Source organism: Agelaius phoeniceus, chromosome 9, assembly GCF_051311805.1.
Source record: "Agelaius phoeniceus isolate bAgePho1 chromosome 9, bAgePho1.hap1, whole genome shotgun sequence".
NCBI classification, from domain to species: domain Eukaryota; kingdom Metazoa; phylum Chordata; class Aves; order Passeriformes; family Icteridae; genus Agelaius; species Agelaius phoeniceus.
The window spans coordinates 25,757,310-25,781,576 of record NC_135273.1 but is presented as its reverse complement, the minus strand read 5'-3'; the positions used below and the strand labels follow the sequence as shown (position 1 = coordinate 25,781,576).

Sequence of the window (24,267 nt, the reverse complement as noted above, 5' to 3'; positions counted from 1 at the left end):
CTGAGAAGCAGAGGGGTCAGCCTGAAATGACATTCAGAGAGGTTGTCTCAAGGAGGAAAAGAGCCAGAGATTTTTCTGAGGGGGCTGAGCTTGCACAAAAGCTCATCAGGTGGTACATTTAACATCCTTACTGTTCCCCTATGTTTTGTTGCCAACACTGCCTCTAGACAGAGGACAGTAAATTCAGGTTTGTCTATTCTGGCAGTTCTTCCTAAGTAGCCATGTGATACAGAAATGGGAAATTTGCTCTTGATCTCAGCTGATAAATCAAATGGCAATTCATGTAAACCCACAGAGTAATCCTTTAAAGATTTAACATATCTGTTGCTTGACATATATTAATTGCATTTCTATCACAGTGAATGAAAAGATTTTATTTCCTACTACTAGGAACAAAAGGCAACAAGATGCAAAAGGGACATTTTTTTGGTCCCTCATTATAAGAATGTCAGAAACCTGAAGCTAGTGGTTGCAAGCTACTAGAAACAAGTGTAGTGAAAATTGAAACCACACAGAACAGCATGAAAAGCATATTAACCACCTCAGAGGGACAGTGATGGGAAATTAATAGATCCCCTTGGTACCATGGGAGAAGGTATTAAAAACCATGAGGATGAAAAAGGCCACTTTAAAAAGCCATGATAATTCTCAGAATCACTAAAGGAATGTCAAGGTTTCAGCTGATCTTTTAAATTTTTTTCCATGATATATAACTTGGTAAAGTTGTGAGAATTTAAAAAGAAACCCTTAACTTCATGTGGCTCCTGTAGGAATCAGGAGCCACCCCAGCTCCTCCTGCCACCTGCATGGTGTATGAGGGTGCACCAAGCACTTGTCTCTCTAGATGGGGAGAAGGACAATTTCCTTCCTTTTGATTATGTGGAGACCTGACTGTTTGCTGCAGTCCTTTAAATATCTCTTGAAAGCAGGATGATCTCTTTGGGATGGGGTACATAATACTTGGGAAGCCCTAGGCTTTATGCATTAGGTGAAATGAATCTCCATCTCCTGGGTACCTCAAAGATCCTGGATTATAAACTGGCACATCTCTTCCTGGCTGAAGAACTATAGCAAGATTACCAGTGCATTAGTCTTTAAATCCAAGAGGCTAGAAACCCTAGCAAGAACCACCTAGCAAGAATTTAAGTGTGTTGCTGCCAGAATGTTTTGGAAAAGCAGTGGACTTGGAGGAGATTCAGGAAATCCTAGGAGCTGTGTTCAAACAGATATTTATGAATCCTTCTTACAGTACACAGTATTTTTCATCTAATTTGTACCTCTAAGAGAATACTGAAATTGCTACTGAGGATAAGACAGGTGAGCACAATTACCAGTGATGAGCAGCAGGACTTTGGAGAGAACACAGCTGTCCTGACAAAATCCACCCCTTTATTTCACTTTTCAGAATCACAACTGAGCAGAGGCAGGGAGTGGAGGAGATGTAATACACTTGAGTATAGGAGGAAAAATTACTTCACTGAGATTGGTCAAGGTCTTTATAGTCACAAACCACTTGAAACCTTGTCTGCTATACCCTGGGCCTTGGGAAATAAGTTAAAGCTCCTTCTAAAGTAACACATTTGGAAAAATAGATGGGCCCTGTACTAAATATAGCAACCTCTCAGTCAAAAGATGATGGTTCTTTCAGAATAGTCATCAAGAATAAGGAACCTTTTGCAGCTTTTCTCAGGTCTCCACAAAAGCATTCTCCTCTGCAGAAGAAAGAGCTGTGTGAAAAGCATGAAAGCATCACCAGGTCTATTCAAAGAGACAAGAGAAAAATCTGGGATTATCTTCTAGGGAAAGACAGAAAGGTGGCAAAAATGGGAAAATACTCTTGGCTTGTAGGGGGAGCACATGGAGTGAGAAAAGAAACAACTTCCAGGATTACCTAAACCAAAATGCCAGACTGGAGGAATAGCCTCCAGAAAGTAAGTGCCCACATTTATTTAAGTTTATTTATTAGCTCCTGGCAATGAAGGGAACTAGGATTTCTCCCCAGGCCCAGGCAGTGGCAGCTGCAGATGGGAATCCCATGCAGGCTGCCTGCTGCCCTTTCCAGCCAGCAGGTACACCTGAGGCAGATCTCTGGTCTCTGAGGGGGAGGCACTCAGCCATTCCTACAAAATACCTTTCCAAAGTCCCTTCTCTGCTGCCTCCCAAACCCCTGCCCTTTCCCCCCCTCCAATCTGGCAAGTTTTGTAAATATTTCATGAGCTGCCTGCATGCATGCCTGCACCAGAGTCTTCCTAACAATAGAAACTGCTATTACACTGTTAAACTGCAGCCTGCACAAGGTCATTCTGTTTTTCTTCCTTCCTATCTTCCCAAAGGGAAAATGCATTAATGGCAAGGAGAAAACAGTTGCCTGCAAACAGCCACAAGGACAAGAAAATGGTGTGTTAATTACCAGCATTCATAATGTCAGGCTGAACAGAAATAAAAACTGAAAATCAAATTTGGATTAAAATAGTAAATATAACGATGGTGTTCAATCTCTGTGTCCAGAATGTATGAACTGCTATTTCAGCCATTATGGCTATGGCTGTGGCAAAAGAAAATGACAAAATATTGCACTGAATTACAGTGAGAAAATGCCAAAGAGCATATTCTTAGTGTTAACCAAGACTTATTTCATAGGATAGAACAAAAGGATCATGAACTTTACCTTTTGCTGCCATCATTACAACCAATAACACTCCCAACAGCTCTTTTTTAGGGGCTAGAAATAATATAAGGCCGAATGAACCGAAAGTGAGAGAAAAAATTGCACAAGGTTCCCCAAAATGTGATTATGTGAATTTAGTGGAGCTATCTTCTTTCTTGGAAGAGTATCTATTTTTCCTGAATTACAAAGCATATCAGGAGCATAGGGGCACCACAGCAGTGAATACAGAACTTTTAGTGAATACAAGCAATGCTCTCAGAGCCTCTCTGTCTTAGCAGGGAGGCTCTGCTGACCCTAAATTGGTTAAAAGCGCTTACATTTATCTTTAAATTAATTGGATGTGAACTAGCAGCTTAGAAGTCATTGGTTAAGTGGGCATGAGTGCTCACTTTTGCTAAACTCCCACTATTTTGAAGGAATCTGGCAAATAAGGTAGTCATTCCTTTAAGCAATACTAAGATAGCTTTTTTTGTAAAGGAGTTAATAATTTAGAAAGGTTTTATATATCTTTTATATTTTCCTATTATATTGCTTACCAGGATCCTTCTTCCAAAGGCTTTGTTCAAAGTAAGACAGTGCTGATTGTGTGTGAGCAGGAGAAAGAGAATGACATATACTGGAAAATGTCTTCCTAAAAAAATACCAGGGCTAAATAAATTGGTTGTCTTCAAGTTCCTTATTTCAAACACGCTTTACATATTTCATGATTGTGAGACTGTAATGACTTACATATAATTACATTCAGAAAATGATTAAATATATTTCAAATTTAGTTTGAACAGACTAATTTCTTTCTGTAAACTAAAGTACCTTTAAATAAAGACCAGAAAAATGAGACCATCTGCACGGTCTTCCCTTGGGCATTTGTTTACATGTGTAAATTTAGTTCTAGATTTTGAGTTCACTCTGAATTAACTGTGACAAATCTCTGCGTTTTTTCCTGCAGGTTCATAAATTATTGGAAGGTGTGACATCAGTTAAGTTCAAGGACCCTCACTACACATACAGATATCTATGGGTATTGCAGGAAAATATAACAGTAATTTCCACTGCTGAATGCAGAGCTGGGGGGCTCAGCAAACTCTGCCACATGAACCAAATATACCAGGATCCATTGAAATAACTAACTTTAGAAAAAAATCCCTGCTTTCCATTAAGAGGCCTGATAGAAAACATTTTATGAAAGGGGTGAGAATTGTGGTTCCCATTGCTCAGATGTTAATAGCAGCATGACGATGTGCTGCCATCAGCAGCAGGAACTCAGCCAGGCTATTAAGTGCTGTAGCTGGCAGGATTACTTACATTTTGCAGCTGGACTTGGCTTTGTGCCACACACTCTGACTTTGCCATCATGCTGGAAGCATTTAGGCTGTAGGTTTTCCTATTCTGCGTTTCTTTCAGCTGTTCGTGGATCTGCTTGGTTTGCTTCCTGCAGAGAGAAATAAAAGCCGTGTAAGAAAGAGCTCGCTTGATCTTCTGCTAGAGCCATGATACTTTTATAGCCACAGCTCCCTTTGTTCAAAACTTCACCATGCTAGCCAGCTGAGCTAATTCACTGATGTCTGATACTCCAGTGCAGCCGTTGTTTCCTGGCAAGGCTTAACAAAGGGGAAAAAAACCCCCTCTCTTGTGTTTTAAAATACCTTCTATTCTCAGATCACTATAATAGTATGCTCGTTGTGCTGGTGCAGGGTTTTGTAAGATCATCTATTGCACATTTAACAATAGCTTGCAAGTCAGTGTGAATAATAAAAACACATTTTGCTCTGATTTGGAAAAAGGGTTTTGGCAAATAAAACAGGCATTAGCCCCTGCTGGCTATAAAAATTGATGAAGAATCAAAGATTTCTGCTGGCTGATTAGACTTGACCTATAACACATCTTGTATACAGCAGCTTCTGCTTATATGCTTAAACCTGGAAAAAATGTCAGTATGGACACTGAGAATGTGTTTTTGAGTTATTATACTATAATCCACCCTGTCAGAGCTAGGAATACCTCTGGATGAATCCCTTGCATTATTCAGGAGATAACTATACTCTTAACAAAGACTTTCTGCCATAGTGCATTGAGTGGAAGTGACAAACAGTTTTTTAAGTTCTGTACATGAAAGAGGATATGAGACAGTAAACTTTAAATATTACTTTTATCTTCTGCAAAAAGTTATCTTAGCTGGGCAAAAACTGTTAGCAAATACATTTAAGCTCTTTATCGGTTTCCTTTTTGTTTTTTTTCTGGTGATAAGCTACATGGTCTGGGACTATCAGCTTTAAACAATGATGAGCAAAGACTTCACAATATAATTTTAACTCTTTCCTTCCCTGCTTTCTTTCTCTCTCCAGAAGATGCATCTCCAGCAGTGAGCCTTCAATGGCCTTGCAAACAACCCAGTAATGTCAAGGACTCACCAGTAGCAGCATTTCATTATACCAGCAGCAGGTTTTGGACAGCAACTGGTGCTGAGCCAAACTGCCAAAGGAAGTGATTTCTGGCAAGTATTTTTAAGAGATAAAGAAAATACGGCCTTTCTATACTGAAATTTGAATTTTAGCAAAGCAGCTTCAGCAGCATTTTGAAAAATTTCTTGTGATTTGATTTTGGAAACCCTTATGACATCATTAAGCTTGATAGAATCTTGTGTCAGATAGTGAATTTGACACTGAATGAAGTATAACATTAATCTGAATTTCTTATTCACAGTGGAATCTCTGTCTACTGCTGGAAGCTGTAAGAAAGCAGAGGAAAATGACTTATGTGTTCAGTGGAGAGGCCTGTGAGAGAGGACAAGCTCCCTCAAAATGACAGAAAGTGGTGAGAAGTATCACAGTTCAGATATTCAATTTTAATAACATAGTTTTAATATTTCTTGAGTCCCTTAGTTTTGGTTCAGTGTGACACAATGTAAGCATTTGCTTGAATTCAACCAATTGTAAGAACCTGTTAGATGTATTTGTTACAGCTCGTTTCCTGAGTACAGGTCATAAGCCATAACAAATCCAGGACTCCAAGAACCTCTTGGGCTTTCTACTTGCATCCTATTTTGAAGCAAATGGAAAGGAATGAATTTATATTGTAACCATGTTACAAGTATGAGTGGCATGTTTTGAGTATTGCTAGGAGCTCAGAATTAGTAAAATCTATGAATAGAGGTAGGTGAGGAAATAATTTCTCAAAATAATTTCACAAAAATGTTCAAGATTTTCTTTAGCCTAAACTGGTAGAATAAATATTAGAATAATCTAAATAGATATATTATCTGAAGAAATATAGTGTCAAATTAAATTAGTTGAGTCTGAAACATTTCTTTTAAAAATGTTTTTAATATCCACTAATTTTTGAATCCAATGAAATTGAACAATTTCATTTGTAAAATGTCCAAATGAGCTCTTCGGCTTCTCATATAATTCCAGGGGAGATTAATAAAAGGAACTTTAGTGTTTTTAAGAACAACTATTTTCTGAGCAGCTAAATTACATCCACTTAAAGAAGATAGCACATCTATTCCTATGTCCTACTGGAGAACCAGCCTCTTGCTTGGTCTCCAGAATGGTTATGGAATCCTCAGGAATTTTTGGCATGACTTTATGTAAGGTATGAACAAATGATAGTGAAACATGATCACAGCATCAGATTTTGGGAACCTTTCATACACATACAAAATGATAATTTAATCAGGAAAACAACATAAACATTTTTGGTTTTATTTATAATTAGAGTTGTTTCTATATTTATAAACACGTGTAAGTAAACTGCAGAAATTCAGCCTCACTACTGTAGTCTTTAACATTACAATTGAAATTCCTGAAGGTAATTTGCTGAGAAAAACAATCCAATCATTAATTTCCTTTTATGTTCATGCAACCTAACATTAATATCAGGTTTATGCATATTCATTTGGCCAAACTACAGGATGCACAGCTATAAAACTAGAAATCATTAATAATTCAAAGTTACTTGCTGATTAATAAATTTATTTTATAAGTTTTGTTTTCAAAACAAATGGGCCTTATGTGTTCTACTTTAGAGTTATTTGGCAATGAAGTGTTCTTTCTTCAGCAAGAAATAAAGTCACTAGTCATTTGTAAAAGTCTAAGCTGTAAAGGGCAGCCCATTACTGTACTCTTCATCTGTTGCTAACACTTCCAGCACTTTCTTGATTAACCTAAAAGGAATAATTGGAAGGGCACAGAGTTTAATTACAGTCCTAAACTTTCTCAGATTGAGTCTATTTTAAAAAAGGACTTTTAATTCAATGGCTTATAGGGAAGTGACTATTTCTAGCAGCTGGTATTATAGAATTGTCAGACTAAGTAAGTCAGGACCTTCATGGAAACTTCCCTCTTAATGGATGCACTATTCAGAGTTTCTAAATCTGTTAGCAATATTCTACATTTTTTGTACGTCAAATGAAACCCCAAGATAACCCCCATGCAAGAGAAATGCTTGGATAATTCTTAAGCACAGTCAGGGTCCATATGCCTGATAAAGAAGCTCCCAAAAACCTGCTGACTCAAAGTTAACATATGGTAAGTGTTGAAGCACTTCAGATTTGTTGGGTTTTGCATCCTTAAGACACTGGCCAGAGTTACATTTACAATTTTACCTGGGCTCCATGAGACCCAGACACTTTTATTTCCTCTTTGGACAGCACCAGATGGAGCCACAGCCAGGCTGTGAGGGACTGATCAGCCTCCCTTGAACACTGTCTGAGGCCTCCTGACTGAACCTGAACCATTTTCTCCTAACTCTCCAAACTTCAGTTCCCAGAGTCTGGCACCAGCTCATTTCAGCTCTTCTCAGTAACTCTCATATTTATAATGCAGACAAAGCCCCAGACCCAACACCCCCACCTGCTCCTGACTTATGATGCACTGTTGTCCTGTAAGTTCCTCTTTCAAATGTTATTCCCACTCATTATTTTCAGACTTAGCTCTCCTCACCAGCTGATCAAAGCCAGGGTGTTGTGCAGGCTGTTCCAACCCAGCTCTCACCACTCCCCACAGCAGTGCAGGAGCAGGAGGGGCCCTGTGAATAACAGGGGGGCTTATTCTCAGGATGCTCAGCCGCTGACTGCATGTTCCTCCTACTGACAGTCCCATCCTGCCCCTCGGAAACTCTCCTCATCAGCAAAACCCTCAAGAAGCCTTTCCAGGGAGATTCTCACTCACTTCTTCTTCTAAGATGTGCAGATCTGGGATGCATAATGACATTCCTAATGGCAGTGCCAGAGTGCCTGTCTCTGCTCACATTTACACTACAAGGAAGGAGTTGGCAGGGAGGAACTGTCCTGCCAGTCTGTCCTTCCCAGCTGGCATCACGGTCACTCTGGATGTCCACACAACAGTTAACAAAATCCCTCAAGACATCAGAATAATGAAGAAAAATTGTGAACTGACTCAGATCTCCACTCATGGTCTACCCCTGACGTTTGAGGGGAAGAAAAAGGGGTAAAAAACACCTGGTGATTCCCCCCACCCCCAATAGAAAAGTCAATTTAAGTATTTTTCTAAATAAAACCCAATCCTTGCTAGATTTCCTACACATGAAAATAAATTCTAGAAAGAGGGTTTCAGACAAACATCCAAACTTTTAAATAGTGCCATTCTTCACATTTTTGATGCTCAGCCACCCTGACTAGCCTCATGCAGGTACTTTTTTATATTGATTTGTGTTCTCTCATTAACTCCAGCTGGAATGAAGGATGACCACCATATAGAAGATATTTATTGATACAGGGGCAATGACAAGCATGTCATGTAACTGCTATGAGGTTTTTGCAACTCAGATTACACACATCACAATAAATATTATAAAATAATATTCAGTTGGGAAAAGGACAGAGTGGACAGTATTTCACTTGAAAATAGTTTAGTCCAGATGATTTCACTACTTGAATAGGTCAAAGTGCTTCTGTGTTACAGGCACTCATATGCATCTTCATCAACAGGCTGCTGTATTAGCTACAGGTTACAGATATCTGCAGAGGACTTGTTTCTACATTTCTAACTTTACTTTTGTTCTCAGCATAAAGAAATGGACATTCAGGGATATGAAATGAAATGCAAAAAAGGAGACGGTATGTTTAAACTATTGTTTTCAGAAGAGCAAAGTGATTATTGCAGTGATGGTAAATGACACAAAATTATTACTATCAAAAAAAAAAAGGTGGATATGACACAATCTATTCTTTTGTGATATGAGAAAATAGAAAGAATGTTTTTTCATGGAGAATGTTCATTGCTCCTGTCTATGTTTTGGGGAGGACTTCGTGCAGCCATGGGGAACTGCTGTAGTTGGAGCAGAGAAAACAGCCACTTCAAAAGGAGGGGAGAAGCTGAAGGGCTGCAAGGCTGTAAAGAGGACAGCAGCTAAACCCCAGACACAGCAGAGGAAGGCTCTTACTTTGTTTTGAAGTAGAAGGCTGCACACAGCATGCCCACCACGACGATGCCGAAGACGATGCAGGCGATGGACAGCACCTGGCGCTGGTACACCTCCTCGCTCTCTGTGGGCAGCAAAGGGCACGTTAGGCAAGCACACAACACACCTGCCAAAAGGCAGCTGCAGCACCTCATGGCTTCACTAATGATGCACAGAGTCCTGGAGAGCTGGCCTGGATAATTCCTGCACAGAATGGGTGCTTCTCTGAACCTCCCCCCTCTAGTAAGGTTCATGCAGCTGGGGCCTCCTCAGAAGTTTTAGAAAATGGCCCCAGTACACTCTGAGAGATACATAATAATGACAGTCAGGACAGTTTAATCTTTTCTCTGCCATACATGCTGTTTTTCAGCTTTTCTTAACAAAGATTTTACCATCAATAGGATAAAGAGTGCTACCACCACGGAGTTTTTTTGGCCTAAGGAAAGAACAATCAGAGCTCTTCTGATGTCCCACAAGAGTCAGTTCTCCTTTAGCTACCCCAAAAATGTAAGGGTTTTTTGATTTGAATGAGTAAGGTTTTTTGATTTGATTTAAGGCATTGATTACAATGCCTTGCTCCCATGTCCTGAAGCTTATGCAAAACATGCCAGAGTAAAAAATAAACTCAATGAACTTGCATGGAACCCAATGACTCTCTTGCTATGAAGCACCAGATATTGCTTTGATAGGTGTTTATTTTTAAAAAAAACAGACTTTCTTTATAAATCTCATAATATTCTAAATAACTTTAAAACAATAAAAGAATGAAAGAAAAAAAAACAGAAAAAAGCTAAGGAAATAAGAGAAAACACTCCTTCATGACAGCAGACAGGAGCTCATAAGCAGCTGGAGATTCACACATTCAATTCAACAGCTCCTTAAGCATTATATTTTATGTTTATTCTTCCAACCACTTTTCTAGTTCAAAATGTGAACATGCCAAACAGATTGCCATCTTCAAAGATCAGTTTCTCCAAACATGCAAAGTGCAAGCCAGTATTTTCATCCACGAATTCCAGGTGGAAAGGCACCACGTGGGATTACCCGAGCACAGTCCAAGCCCTGGATGCTGACAAACCCACACTTCCTGCCTGGGCTGGAGCTCTCAGTGCAGGCACCCCCATCCATGGAACACCAGGCTCACACGCCAAGTCGGTGGCAGCAGCTCCAAGTTTGGAACTCTCAGGTTCATAACAAATATTGTATGAAAACACCAAGGTAAATCTAGGCAAATCACTAAAGACTATGTGCAGTACCCTAATCAGTACTAATTAATAATTTTTCAAGAATGAATATCACAGCGCTGTTACTAAACATTTGGAATCTTAAACACAAGCATCTGTCTCTTTTAAGATCCAGTTATTATTTTGGAAGCTATTAAAAATAAACTTACAGTATCAAATCTTGATTTTTTTTTAATTGTCTACTTGCTCTCTCAAACAACACTACAGTGATCTAAGATAGAAAATATCCTCAGCTTCTGCTGACATTTCCCCATCATTTAAATTTGAAATTCTAAAAATTGTATTTCTAAAACACTACCTTAAGAATTAAAAGAAGCAAATAGATTTTTCACCTGTCTAAAATATGTCTGGAGAACTTGTAATTCAAAAGGAAATCCTGTTCACATTGCACTAAATGTGATTCCAGTACAGCTTTAGGCCTATTCCTCTCTGGGAGGTACAATATCTGGATCTAGACAGTAAATCCTTACTGGCACTGAACTAAATGTTTGGGGTTTAATGTCTTTTGTTTTGTTTATTTGTTTGCTGTTAAAAGCAATTGTGCAAACACAGTTACCCACCTCCTTCCATTTCCACAGTAATACACAAATCTAACAAATTTGAATTCTTACATTGATGTAATCACACTGAAACTTATTCAAAAACTCTTCATTTCAGCAACTGTTAACCTGTTCTGCCTGAATACAGATGTCAGCACCTCCAGCCTAAGCCCCAACTAAACCATACATAGTTATGAACTGCAGTTTCACTTAAACATTCCATATAAATAACAATTAAAAAAAATCTGTTCATGAAAATAAATTGATTTGAATAATGTGTGCACTAGGCTTAATTTTGATTTTCTTTCAACAGAAGTCCTCATTAAATACTTTTTCTCTTGCTATTTCTTTTTGAGAAATTGTGAGTTTAATACAGCTATGCTCTTTTGTCAGTCCTAAATAGTGATCACTGCCTTGTTAAAGATGCTTTAGAATAAGCCTTGCCAAGATAAAAGCAATTCAGAGACCAGACAATATTATCTTGCTAAAACAACTATGCGGAGTTTTGAGTCTTTTGTGCAGTCAGATTAATCCCTGTCACCAGCTTTCAACACATGTTGATCAATATTTTCTTTCCTTTTTGTTTACTTTGTACAGTGCATATTTAAAGAAGTACTTATTGATTACCCGTGCTCCATTCCTCTAGGCACCTTTGTTCATTTTTTACATCCTGTAAATATTTATTTATGTATTGGATTCCACCATTTTTTGTCTCCAACATCTTTAAATATAATCAGTTTGGCATTTTTCCATTCTCTAATCTGCTGCACTGCCTTTATTTAAAATTCACCTTCTTACTAACAGCAATGCAATCTGTCCCTCTCTGCAAACTCTGAAGATCTCCTCATGGCTGCCTTGATCTAACCTCACTATTGTGCTAAGCAGAGGCAGCACAGCTGAGATCCTTTCCAGACAAGGAGCATCACAAATGGCTTTAATCTGGAGATGGCTGTAGCCAAGCACTTGAGCCCTCACAGAACAGAAACCTGGAGAAATCCAAAGTGTAGAAAAGAGAAGAACTGCAAATTCCTTCTCCTTCACTCAAGGATTTGCATCAACTGGTGCACACACGTATTTACATATGGAAACTAACTTCCCAAGGTAAACCCAAGTGTGACTGAAATGATAAGTCTCTCTTTATTCACATATATTCATATATTCCTTGTGAAGTACATCACCTCAATTACAGCCTGTTGAAACAAATACTCTCAGGAGAGGATTCCTCATTTAATGAGCAGCCAAGAAAATATTTCTGCTAAAAACCAAAATATAAACTGCCATGGGTACTCCTGGATAATCCACTGGAGGATTAAGACTACAGAATGTGAATTTCACCAAGCATTCAAATTGCAGAAAATAAACAACCTCTACTGTGAGAAATACAACCACAGTGCTGAAAAGTAATGTAGTAAACTGTTTAGATGCAGACTATTTGTTTAATAAAAATTATGGAAAGAAAGGTCTTCTCAAAACTAAAATAAAGACAAACTCACAAGGAACATGGTGCCTGTTGCAAGGCTGAGCTCTCAAAGGAAAGTCCCCATGCACTGTGTGCCCTGTTACATGTGGAGCCCATTCTCAATTATGCTGTTGATTGTTTCTTATTTTCCAACCTGCTATGAAGTTTTCTAAGCTTATCTCACTCATTTGCTGCTATTATGAAACACAAAATTACTACTGGTGACCCATTGCTCACAGCACAGTTAAATTTCACATACATTATGAAAAAAAAGTATATGTTATATTCCAGGTACTGGGGGTTTGGGTTTTTTAATTCTCTTGCTCTTTAAAATTTACAGTCTGTATCCTGTTTATGCAAATGGAACGACCCACTGAAGCATACATGTAAGTCTTTAGAGGATTAAAAAGTGTAGGGTGGACACATTTTTCTCATGACAATCATTTCTAAAGGATATGGTTTTTTTATTGTACATAAGCTGAAACTGGTCTCTTCTTTTTGACTTTATTATAAAAGGAAGAATGCTGGTACAAGGTCCTTGAGTACGATTATAACCATATTACTGAGGAAAAAAATTAGTTAATTAAAACAGATTATGCTAGGCTTTGTCAGCACCTAAATCCACAATATCATTACCAGCCATAATCACTGGATCCTCTGGTTCTATTGTGTGTTTGGAGTTGAAATATCTTTGAAAGGGATTTCAAATATGAAGAACAGCATTGTGCACATGGCCTATACAAAACAATAACAAAACAAAAATAGTAACTTTCCCCCTTGTGCTTATTCCAATGGCTTTTGAATAAAATCTCAATACGGTCACAAGCATCACAGAGAATAATTACTGACTATTCAAACCAAGCCAACTGAGAAATTACAACATTTACCATACAAATGCATTACTTAACCTTTGCTCTGTGAAGAAAAACCCCCCATGAAAATGAATAAAGGTGCAGATTAATTTTTATGCTGAAATTTTTACTCCCAGCCCCAAAAGCACAAACCCTAACTGCACCCAGCATCCCCTTACCTTCCTCACTCCCTTCTCCTAAAAGAACCCACTCTGCATTACTGCAGGTAACAACACGCTACAAACAAATATGGGAAACCCTTTATCTTGTCCTTGGTACACATGAAACCCAGCAGCTTTCCATGTGCACAGAGCCAGCTTTTCCTCAACAGATTACAGGGCAGCAATAGATTACAGGCAGGGCTTTGGGGTTTTTTTTGTCCCCATGCAAAAACTGAGCCATGCAGAGGCAGTGAATTGGCACTGTGATCTCTGCTGTGACCTCACTGCCAGACTTTTTGCATTTCCCTCCATGCCCTGCCCATGCCTTTCCTGCCACACCTCAATTCCAGATGGTATTGGAATATCCAGCAGAGCCAGACCCTCACTTCTGAAGTGAACCTCAAAAGTATCATTTGTCACTTAAGCTGTCTTTGGTGTCCAGCAGCCTCAAAATGCCACAGACAACAAGGGAGGAGGAATACATGGAAGCCTCATCCACAACATCAAGATTTTTCAATAAAATACAGATTCCCATAAGATAAAAAAGAGTAGTTAAAGCATGTTTCTCAATATAGGTAGATTTATGTGTGAGAAGTACTGAACTATATACAGCATTCTAAATTTAATTCATGAAGAGAATAAAAAAAGCCTGCATATTCCACAAAATCTGTGATTGCCTCAGCATCAGACATTCCGCTCTCCCAAGAGTTTTCTCTGTTCTTGCACTTGCAAAAACCTACTGCACAGATTCTCTGCCATATGCTGTGGCTTGTGCTAAGGCAGAGAGAAAAGGCTGAGATGCTACAAGGCACAGTTCACAAATTTCTTCTTTGACCTTGAGTAAGTCAAGACCCTTGTTCTTTCTGTAACCACAAGGATATTGCCTCTTGCATTGCAGAGATTAACATGACAAAATGCAATATAAACATATTAACCTCTAAAGAAGTCTTTGCAAATACATGATATAGATAAACCCACCCCAGACAACTCTGTTTCAACATCTTTAAGGGCATATGGATTACTTCACATAAAATATCATGGTTTTTTCTAAGTCTCAGCTACTTTTAAAAGACACCAAGTTTTCTTCCTTAAGACTTTGGTCTGTCTGGGTAGAATTTCCCTTTTAAAAGAGATTCAAGACTCTTAGGTTCCCAAACCAGAAGCAGAAGTTTTTATCTGCTATCATTTACAGAGAGGACAGAGTCAAGGTTAATTGCACAGATTTCCATCTCAGACTGGGAACAAAGCAAGCTGACTTCTGCTGGCAGAAGTTCATAAAACATTTCACAGTTTTCACAGTGATTTTTTCTTGGGAAGAACTGTTAGACAATTCTGATTGTAATAAAGATGAACAAAATAATTTTCTTCTGCTAGTGGAATGTCCATAGCACAAGGATTTTAATGAATGCAAAGTGAAATAGATGCAGCCCATTATATATTACAACTGCATGATATTTACATCCTTTGACTTTTGGCATTTAACCCTGGTGAGATCATCTCCTGCATACACAAAAGACAGAAAAGGAAAGAAAGACTGTTCAACATGTCTGACTGACCTATTTTGAGTACTTGATTCTACACCATTAATGCTACACTGGCACTGCTTTTGCATGAGAGTAGAAATGAAGCAATGAATTAGGTGTAATCACTCATCATGAAAAGGGATGCAAAGCTATGTGCTCTAACTCTGAGGCTGAGCTCTCAGTGTTAGGTTGGTGAGTGAAAGGTGAAATCTCAATCAAAAAGTAATGGAAATAAATATCCTCAAATAAAATGAGCTGAATGCTGAAGAGTTACCTGCAAAAAAACCCCTAACAATCAAAAAAACAAATGTATAACCTTACACAGCTCTTGTGTTGTCTATGGTTACAGCAGGAGTGAAGATGCCAATATCCTTAGTAAGTACTACTTGTTATTAGGTGAAAATTTGATTAGCACTTTTAAACAGCAAGATCTTATTTCTGAAGGTAAATTAATTTTAACTTGGGTATCCTAAGAAACTATCTTTTCTGTTTATCTGCAGGGAACTTGGGATTTGTGCCATCTACCTCCAGAACTCAAATCTAACAAACTCTCAAAGCCATATCTAAGTACATTCACTGCAACATATTCATTGAATTTTAGGCTTGAAACAGCCCCATAGGAAGCTAAGGGATGAGAGGTAACCTTTTCCTTTCAAGAAAAAATCTTGTTACAAATTCTTTTGTATCGACAATTTACAAGTAAGACAAACCAATTCTATTACAAACTTTATCTATTTTCCTTTTATTTCCAAGATGGATAAGGTCAGTCACTAACCAAATTCACTCCCTAAATCTCATCAGTTCTCTGTGTGCAAGCGCTAATTTTCCTCGCTGAACAATTCAGTTTTAGAATTTATTACAGTAATTCTAAGTTTCTCCAAGACTTTCTACTGTTGCAAAACTACACCCAGTATGCCAACCTGTAATACATTTCTATTATATACTAATAAGAATTAAAATTTCATATGAAGCTTTCCTTTTTAGCCTATTAATTCTTGATACAATCTGAATATACATGTTTTAACTTGAGTTCTCTAAGTATAAGAGAAAGATAAATATAAAGGCCATTCTTCCTCCCTCCCCAAATTTAATTTTCAGTGCGGATATAAGGGAAAAAATTTATCTGGGTAATAGAGGCTGACAGCCAAAAATCTATGGTGATATTTTAGACAATGAGCTCACTGAAAAAACCTTATGATAAAAGGGTAAAGCTGTCTAAGACTGTGATCCTCTGGCAGTAATCTTCCTGCCTGATGGCTGCCTGCACTTTTGCTGATGGGTGAAAGGGATAAGCAGTAAGAAACAGCCCCCTAAGGAGCAGAAGTCCCACAGAAGAGAAACTTGATAGCTGGTGGAGAGAAAAGAACCCCTAAACAATCTGAAACATTTGATTTCTCTTTTGCATTAGTCCACTGTTGAGGACACACCTACTAAAATGCATCAGGGTACTGGAGAAATGGTATCATAGTAATAGGATGTGAAATTAGGGGGCAAACAGCTAGACCTGCACAAGATGAACCCTTGCCCTAATCACAGGTGAAGGTTGTAGATCTGAGATGTAAAGCTAAAGATTTGTGCAAGGTCCTCCTGGGCAGCAAGGACTGCACATGGCCCTGAATGCTGTGGTACCCCAGCAACTGAGCTCTGGTAGAGAAAAGCAAAGAGCAGCTCTTGGCAGAAAAGCAGGGAAGCAGCAGGTCTTTGCAAAGGAACTCCTTCCCTTCCCCCCAAAACAAGACATCATGTCTAAAATGGAGGGGGCTGGCACCCCAAAGGGCACCTCTGGATTTTTGTCATCTATGGTTCTGTACAGAAGGGCACAGGCCAAAAATGACACTCATCACTAAACCAAACGTACCCAGCTCAGTTGTAACTCCATGAGCCATCAGCATTTAGCTCCACAAGCAGCTACTGGTTTCTGAACACAGAAAGCTCTGCCCTTGCTACCAAAAATGAAAATGAAATAGAGACTGAGGACAGCAAGAGGAATTAGACAGTGAAAACGAACAGCCAAAACATTACAGCACAATGAGGCAGGACAATTTCCCCCCTTATTCTTCCCGGGGGAAGAAACTTTGGAACCCAATATCCCCTCTGTGTGTGCTTTTGCTCAAGAGAGAACCTGATGTCAGTGCTGTGTGAGAGCTTCTCCTGCATGGTGAATGAGGGCAGCAGGGAGAACCCACCCTGCACAGCACCAGCAGCAGTGACCCATGCAGAGAAGGAACGGCAATGGAGTGACACCAAAGAAACCAACTGCAAAAGCACACTAAAGGAAATCCCAGTGGAACAGCAGGAGGGTTTTAAAACCTTCTCAGTGCTCTGCACGTTTAGGTGGTGCAAAGCCTCTTGATGGCACCCTTGCCTGCTGGTGCCTCAGTACTGAACCAACAGCTAAAACTCACAGCTACTGGTTTTGGCTGGGACAGAGTTAGTTTTCTTCCTGCTAGCTGGTACAGTGCTGTATTTAGGATTCCAAAGTATGAGAGTTATGTTGGTTACACCCTGATGTTGCAGTTGTTGCTAAGTAGTGCACAACAGTACTGAAATTACAGTTAAACCCACCTGAGTGCTGGGTACTGACACCTCCAAGTTAATACCTGAAACCTCATCTACTTCAACTAAAGATCAAGTCTTTATGTCACTTTTGCTTACTGAAAATCACAGCTCCAAGCATCTCCAACTTCTACTACACATCTTAGGGATGCAAAAAGCTTCAAAGCATAAAGAGCAAAAACTTAAAGATTGAAAAATATTACAACTGTATGGTGATTTGTTTTTTAACTAAATAACATTTTTTTCCCGAAGGATTTTGTTTTAGTGAAGTTGTTTTCCCAGTGCTTAGGTCTCCACATCCATTCTTGCAGGATATCAATTATTTGCCAGGTCCTAGAAACCCTTCAAACCACAGATTTCCCACAGGAGTATTATTCATGGAATTGGTAAGGCTGGAAGGGATCACTGGTGGGGTCACCTGGTCCAACCTCCTGCTGCAGCAGAATCATCACAGCACAGGATTGCCTCCAGCTGGTTCCCTTGCTCACTCTGACAGAACGTGTGAGCTCCACAGCTCTGTATGACAGCCTGAAGTGCATGTGTGGGAAATGGTGTAGTATCCTGCTCCAGAATGATGACTCACTCCTTTTTCCTATCTTAATTTTTGGCTGCTTTTGGCACTTCTCAACATCTTCTCTGAGTCTGTTACCTTCCCTTCTTGTCCTTATTTTTCATTCTAAATCTTATAACCACACACAGTTCTGCACTTTTAAAATGTCTTTGCTAACATATTTTTCTGCCACCATCAGTATGAAAAATCTTCAAAAGTGAAACTTCCATTCTACCTTTATTCTTCTTGCACTGAAACCTTCCATTTCTGCAAAGTCCATGCTGAGCTGAGCTTTCCAGCTCTCTTGAGGCCCTTGTCCAGCCATACTTTGGGCAACTGGAGGAATCAGAGGGAAGGATATTTACATACAAACTTCCTGCATGTAGAGTTTGTCAAGGTTCCTTTAGGATGTACACATATACAGAGGGATCAATCCAAACACCTTTAGGTGCAATAGGCCCTGGAGAAGTGACATAATCATTTTATATGTAACTCCATAAAGGCAGCTTCTGAGACGTTTATTCCATAAAATTATTATGGCTTTATAAAGGAATAGCATTCTTTAATTCTGCTTTAGTAATTCCTTAGCTGATGAGGGTTGTTATTCCTAAGATCCTAAGCATCACTAACACACAATATAACAACATCCTAATTTCCCAGCTGATGTTTCATTTGATCTCAGAGCTTGCATTGCTCCCATCAACAAAGCCCTGTCACTGGAATTTCTCCCAATATCTTGCCCAATTGCTGCTATTGAACATTCCACTCAAATCTCAAGCTAACCTCAGAGCTGCCAAAGTGTATTTGACAGTTACTGTTGATGGCTACATTGTCAGGAGCTTGCAGCAAGTCAAGCAATATCATAATTAAGTGCCATTTCTTTTGACTGCTACTGTTTTAACCAGGGTGCGTTTATGGATCTATTTTTTTTTTTTTTACAGAAATGTGGTGAGAGCAGTGACAGGAAAACCACAGAAAATGATTGTTAATAACTTGAAACGTATTTTGCTTTTCATACACTTAAACAGAAAAGTGATGTTCTGCCTGGAGGGCTCTGGAGGGCGAGGACTCAGAGGGTAAGGACAAGGGCTTAGTCAGATGCACAAAGATGTGACAAGGGACACTGTGTTCCCACTGAAGAACCACAGATTCTGAACAAGACTCTGCAGGCACAGGACTGTGTATTTAGGCACTGCCTTCTTTTTGTTCCAAGCCTCACCTTCCCACAAGCCAGCACTGAGGGATGGATGTGACAAAAGGAGAGAGACTGACAGTGTCCTTCACACAGAGAGAAGTGCCAGTCTGTGCCCCCTTGCAGCCACCTCCACTCACAGCTCCCAGCCCTGTGGAGGACTGAAGGACTGGATACCTTTGTGCACATTTCTTGTTCTGCTGATTTTCCCTGCCTACTCCATGAGCCAGTGGATCTTTGAGACAGAGATCTGTCCCTCACCTTGTCCCCAAACCTCCCCTGCGCTCAGGTCCCCAGCACATTTGCTCACCACAATGACTACAGCATGCAGGTCTAGGCTGGACAAACGATCAGAGGGAAAACCAGACTGTGCTGGCAGAGAGAGCAAAGTAAATATGGTGACTGTAAGCAGCTCCACTCCTCCTTTAACCCTGCAGTCCTTTTGGCAGCCTGAGGGATAACACCAGGTGCTCAGAGTGAGCAGTGCAGGTGCTCAGAGGCTGCAATGCAAGCAGCAGTGCTGAGGCACAGTGAAGCCCCAGCCCCCAGAATGTCTAGCAGGGCGCTCCCAGCTCTCACCCACGTGCAGGGATCTGCTCCATGAGCTTGGCAGTGGCTGCAGGCTGGCAGCAGCTGCCAGAGCTGAGCTGCTCAAATGCCAGCTTGTCTGGGTGTGTGAGTGCTGTCTGTGAGCCTCTCCACAGCCCTGTGCTCCAGCAGGACTGAAGGAGGGCATCTCAGTCTTTAGCAACTGGCATATTGCATGACATCAATAACACACCCTAACTGTGTTCCCAGTTAGAATAAAGTTCTTACAGTGCTTGAGAACACAAGAATTACTCATTCCTGTACTCCTCTTCCTGGCCTCCCAGCTGATATATACAAAACCTAATATACAGTCCAATCTCTCTGTATTAATATATTTAGGTGGATTTTAAACACGTGCAAATTGCAGCTCAGAGGGATACAAACACATGTTTAAAGGCAAGCAGGCACATGTTCAAGCTATGTAAATGTTGTACTGTCCTTCGGGAGAACAGAAACTTTGGCCACTCTCTCCTTTACTAAAATTACACATTTTTTACTAATAGCATTTTAAATTTCAAAATCCCTTACATGGGCTGATTTTTTTTTTCAAGAGTGAAGCACAGTAATTGTCAGAAAAAATTCATAAACTTGCCCCTTCAAAAGGATGCATGGTTAAATAAAACCATACAGTATAACAAAATTTCTTATAATCTACAGAATAATAAGAAATTAAACACAGCAACAGGAAAAGTATTTTCAGAATGACACACATAATGATTTTAAAGCTAAAAGTGACTTAAAAAAAAATAAATACCAAATTATCTCTGGCCCTGAGAGGTTATTGAGAAGATGGAGCCAGCAGTGCAGGGCAGAAGGAAAAAACAAGACAATAATTGAGACAAGTTTCCCACTGGGTGTGAGGAAGAACCACCATGAGCTCAGCTGGGTGGTGGGCCAGGCTGCCCTGTGAGGCCATGCCATGTCCATTCCTGGAATCACAGAACATCCTGAGCTGCAAAGGACCCACAAGGATCATTGAGTGCAATCCTGGCCCTGCACAGAACAGCCCCCAGACTCACAGCAAGTGCCTGACAGCATTGTCCAAACGCTTCTTGAGCTCTGTCAGCCTTGGGGCTGTGACCACTGCCCCTGGGAACCTGTCCCAGTATCCAATCACACCCTGGGTGAAGAACCTTTTCCCAGTATCTAACCTCAGCCTGCCCTGGCACAACTCCAGGCCACTCCCTTGGCTCCTGTCAGTGTCACACAGAGCAGAGATCAGTGCCTGCCCCTCCTCTGCCCCTCAGGAGGAAGCTGTGGCTGCAGTGAGGTCTCCCCTCAGCCTCCTCCTCTCCAGGCTGAACTGACCAAGGCACCTCAGCTGCTCCTCACACACAGAATTCCTTCCCCTCAAGGTCCTTCCCCACCCTCATGGCCTCCCTGGGACACTCTCCAACAGTTTTATGTCTCTTTCATAAAGAGACATTTTATGTCTCTTTCATACTGTGGTGCCCAAACCCGCACACATCATGCCAGTGCAGAGCAGAGCAGGACAACCACTGGAGGTTTTTGGCACTCAACCAGCTGACTGTGGAGCTCCTGAATTATTTCCTGACTGCATGAAAGGGAGCAGCTTTACACAGTCACTCTATGGCAAGCTGAAGGACAGATGACACCAATGTCAAACGTTTTCAACAAAAGCCTGTCTGGTGGCACCAGCAATAAACATTTCTCCACAGGCTGCCTGGGTGGGTCTTACAAGCCAGAAGCTGTCATACAGGATAGTGATTCCAACAGCACAGGGCAGCTTCTGATGTGCTGTGTAACATTTCTGGTCATGATTTTGATCTAAAAAACTGCAAATGGAAATACCGTGCCAGAAGCAAGCACTACCTCTGGTTCATCACAACGTTTTAGCACAAAGCTCACTCTGCCAAGCAGTAATGGCCAAGTGTTTTCTGACTCATGCTTTACACAACAGCCCTTTCTGCATCCCTGAGCCTCACATCTTTTAAAAATATTCACATCACTTTCTGTGGCAGTCGTGATGGACAGCTCATAGCTAGAGGTCCTGAGCCTTGAACAAACACTGCTGAAACACCACAGCTCTGAGTACAGCTTAATGAAAAGAATAAGCAGACTTGAAGAGGCTGAAGAGAACAACTCAAACAAAAGCAGCTGAAGAGCAAGAACTTGGCCTACTTGGGCCTGCCTGTGGCCCAGTTTTCTTTCCTGCCTGGGTGAGGAATGTTTTGAAGAGCTGGGGTAGCACTGAGAGACCGAGGGCGGGCAGGCAGCGAGGCAGGAGGCAGCAGCTGCTGTGCCCTGAAAGCAGAAGGGGAGAGAACACCAAAGAACAGACTGCAGAACGTGCTGCTCCCACTCCCAGGGCCGTGGACAAAGTGAGGGCGCTCATGTCATGGAGATGTCTTTATGGTTGCAACTGAAACTGCACACAAAAAGCCCTCCCTGCCGGCCACCCTGATGCCTCTGGCTCTTAGACGTTGCTCTCTCCCCTACATCTGAAGTTACTCATTTTAAAATGAGTTACCTTCATGTTTTCCAGCAGCTTTAGATAGTTATGTCATCAATTCAGGAAAAATCCAGTTTGCAAAATTACCAAGAAAGCATTTAGGTAAAATCTCTGCACATCTTAACTGTCTTTGAAGTTTTTCCTTTGCTGTCAGGTGTTGCAAAAGCCAAAGAAAACATATTACAATTCCACGATGCTCTTCATAAATCCTCTCTGACAGCTCCTATCTGTTTTGCCTCTCTGAGCAGGAATAGAGAGGAGATTCCTTCAGATGACCCCTTTCAACTCATCATCTTAGGGGTATACATCTTATATCAACTCTAAGAAACAATCAGAAAACAACATGATTCTTCAAGTTGCCTACATATTGCTACCATCAATTTCACTTTTAACAATATTGTCAGAGAATGCAGAGGTGATATGCAAAAGTGGTAGCTGTGAACTAAGATAAATGAACTTAATAAAATGTTCCTAGGTAAAGGATTTACAGATTATTCAGTTGCTAGCAATGAATAAGACATTCACTCTCACCTTAGATATCTTTCCCTCTAAAACTAGTTTTGTTTATATATGTGATCTATATCAGAAATATGTATAAATATGTGTTTATACTATGTTAATAGCATGGGAACCCTATTCAAGAACCTTTCAGACTAACATTGCTCAATGCCCAATTCTTCTCAGTTACAGCTTTTACTAAATCTTACTGGGTATTTCCACCTTGTTTAGACTCATGTTTGAGTTAGAAGCATTTAAGAAATATTTTTTCATGGATTAATCTGTGAAGTCCACCTGTGAGGGGTCTTGCACAAAGTAAATCAAGAATTGCTAGAAATAGTGGGACTGATTCTGTTCTACTTTGCAATATGCAAGAAAATTAAAGATTCATAACAGAGTAGAAACACAAGAACTGTCATTCAGGTGTGAGGTGTCCTCTTATATTTTGTCTCAAATGGCTCTTATTGAACCAAAAATCAATTTCCAGGTATTCTTGACTGGCACAAGGAACATCAAATGTTCCAATAATGCAGAATTAGATCTTATAAAATACAGACAAGAGAATCAACTCCCACCTACGTGTTCCTACAGGCAAAGCCTTGATGGATCATGCCTATTGGGAAACAACAGACTTCAGCTCACTAAGAGAATTTTCTTTACACAAATGCAACTGCACTATTTGCCTGAAGGAGATGTTTTTCCCAGGCAGAGGCTTTTGAATCCTCTAAACAGACATTTTGCAACAGAAATCTAAATCAGTAATGCTGACCAGGATGCTCTCTGAATACATGGTCTTTTTATGCTCACCTGTTTCCTGCTCCATGTTTTATTGCTATCTGTCTCACAATGGAATGATCTACCAAGTCATTCCTCCCCTAAACTTTTTTGTTTTTAACTTTTTGACAAAAACAACATCATACTCCAGAAATCAGACTAAATTTGCATGACTTTATGAGCCAAACTCAAAGTCCTGCAATGATTTCTGACCTGTACTAATTGAATTTACAGAGAGAACCATGACTGACATCTCCATCAAATGCAGTGGATTTCTCCAAATTCATCCAGTCATTGAGGCCATTTATGGGATGTTGACCTCCAGTAAGTGACTGTGTTAAACTGTGTATTTTTGCTTCAGTGGATTTAAAACCAGAAGGTAATGCTTTAGGAAATAATTTAGGGGTAACTCTTGCAGTACATTTGTAGCTTATCATAAGATTTATCACATTTTTTAATAAAGACCAGTATGAATGCTTAAAAAAAGATTTCCAAGACCTATTTATGAAAACCAAGGCCAAATTGTTGAAAGGAACCCCAATTATTTTTAGTAGAATAATTTTATGAAACTGAGCACAGTTTACTCCAAAAGTTCTGTGACCTGCATAGAGGAGGCCACTATTGAGTGGCCATTATTGGCCACTTCTTCTCACAGAATAAAAAAAAAGCTTTAAATAGTTGAGAAAGATACAGGGATTTTTCAAAAGAGTCCTTAAGTTTTATTCAGTGTATAAAAGCTAAACAAACTGCAGTGAAGGCTGTCATCATTTC

The 24,267-nt window shown here is 40.0% G+C and overlaps 1 protein-coding gene across 3 annotated transcripts in view; it reads right to left on the bottom strand.

The window, feature by feature from the left end:
• Window positions 1-24,267, bottom strand: part of NRG3 (neuregulin 3) — a 393,136-nt gene that overhangs the window by 25,564 nt on the left and 343,305 nt on the right. For all 3 annotated transcript variants that reach the window (XM_077183308.1, XM_077183307.1, XM_054637248.2), the window contains exons 5-6: window positions 9,071-9,173; window positions 3,971-4,097 (exon numbers count right to left, since the gene is read on the bottom strand). In XM_077183308.1, the coding sequence (XP_077039423.1) occupies window positions 3,971-4,097; window positions 9,071-9,173 (230 nt within the window). The remainder of the gene's footprint in view (window positions 1-3,970; window positions 4,098-9,070; window positions 9,174-24,267) is intronic.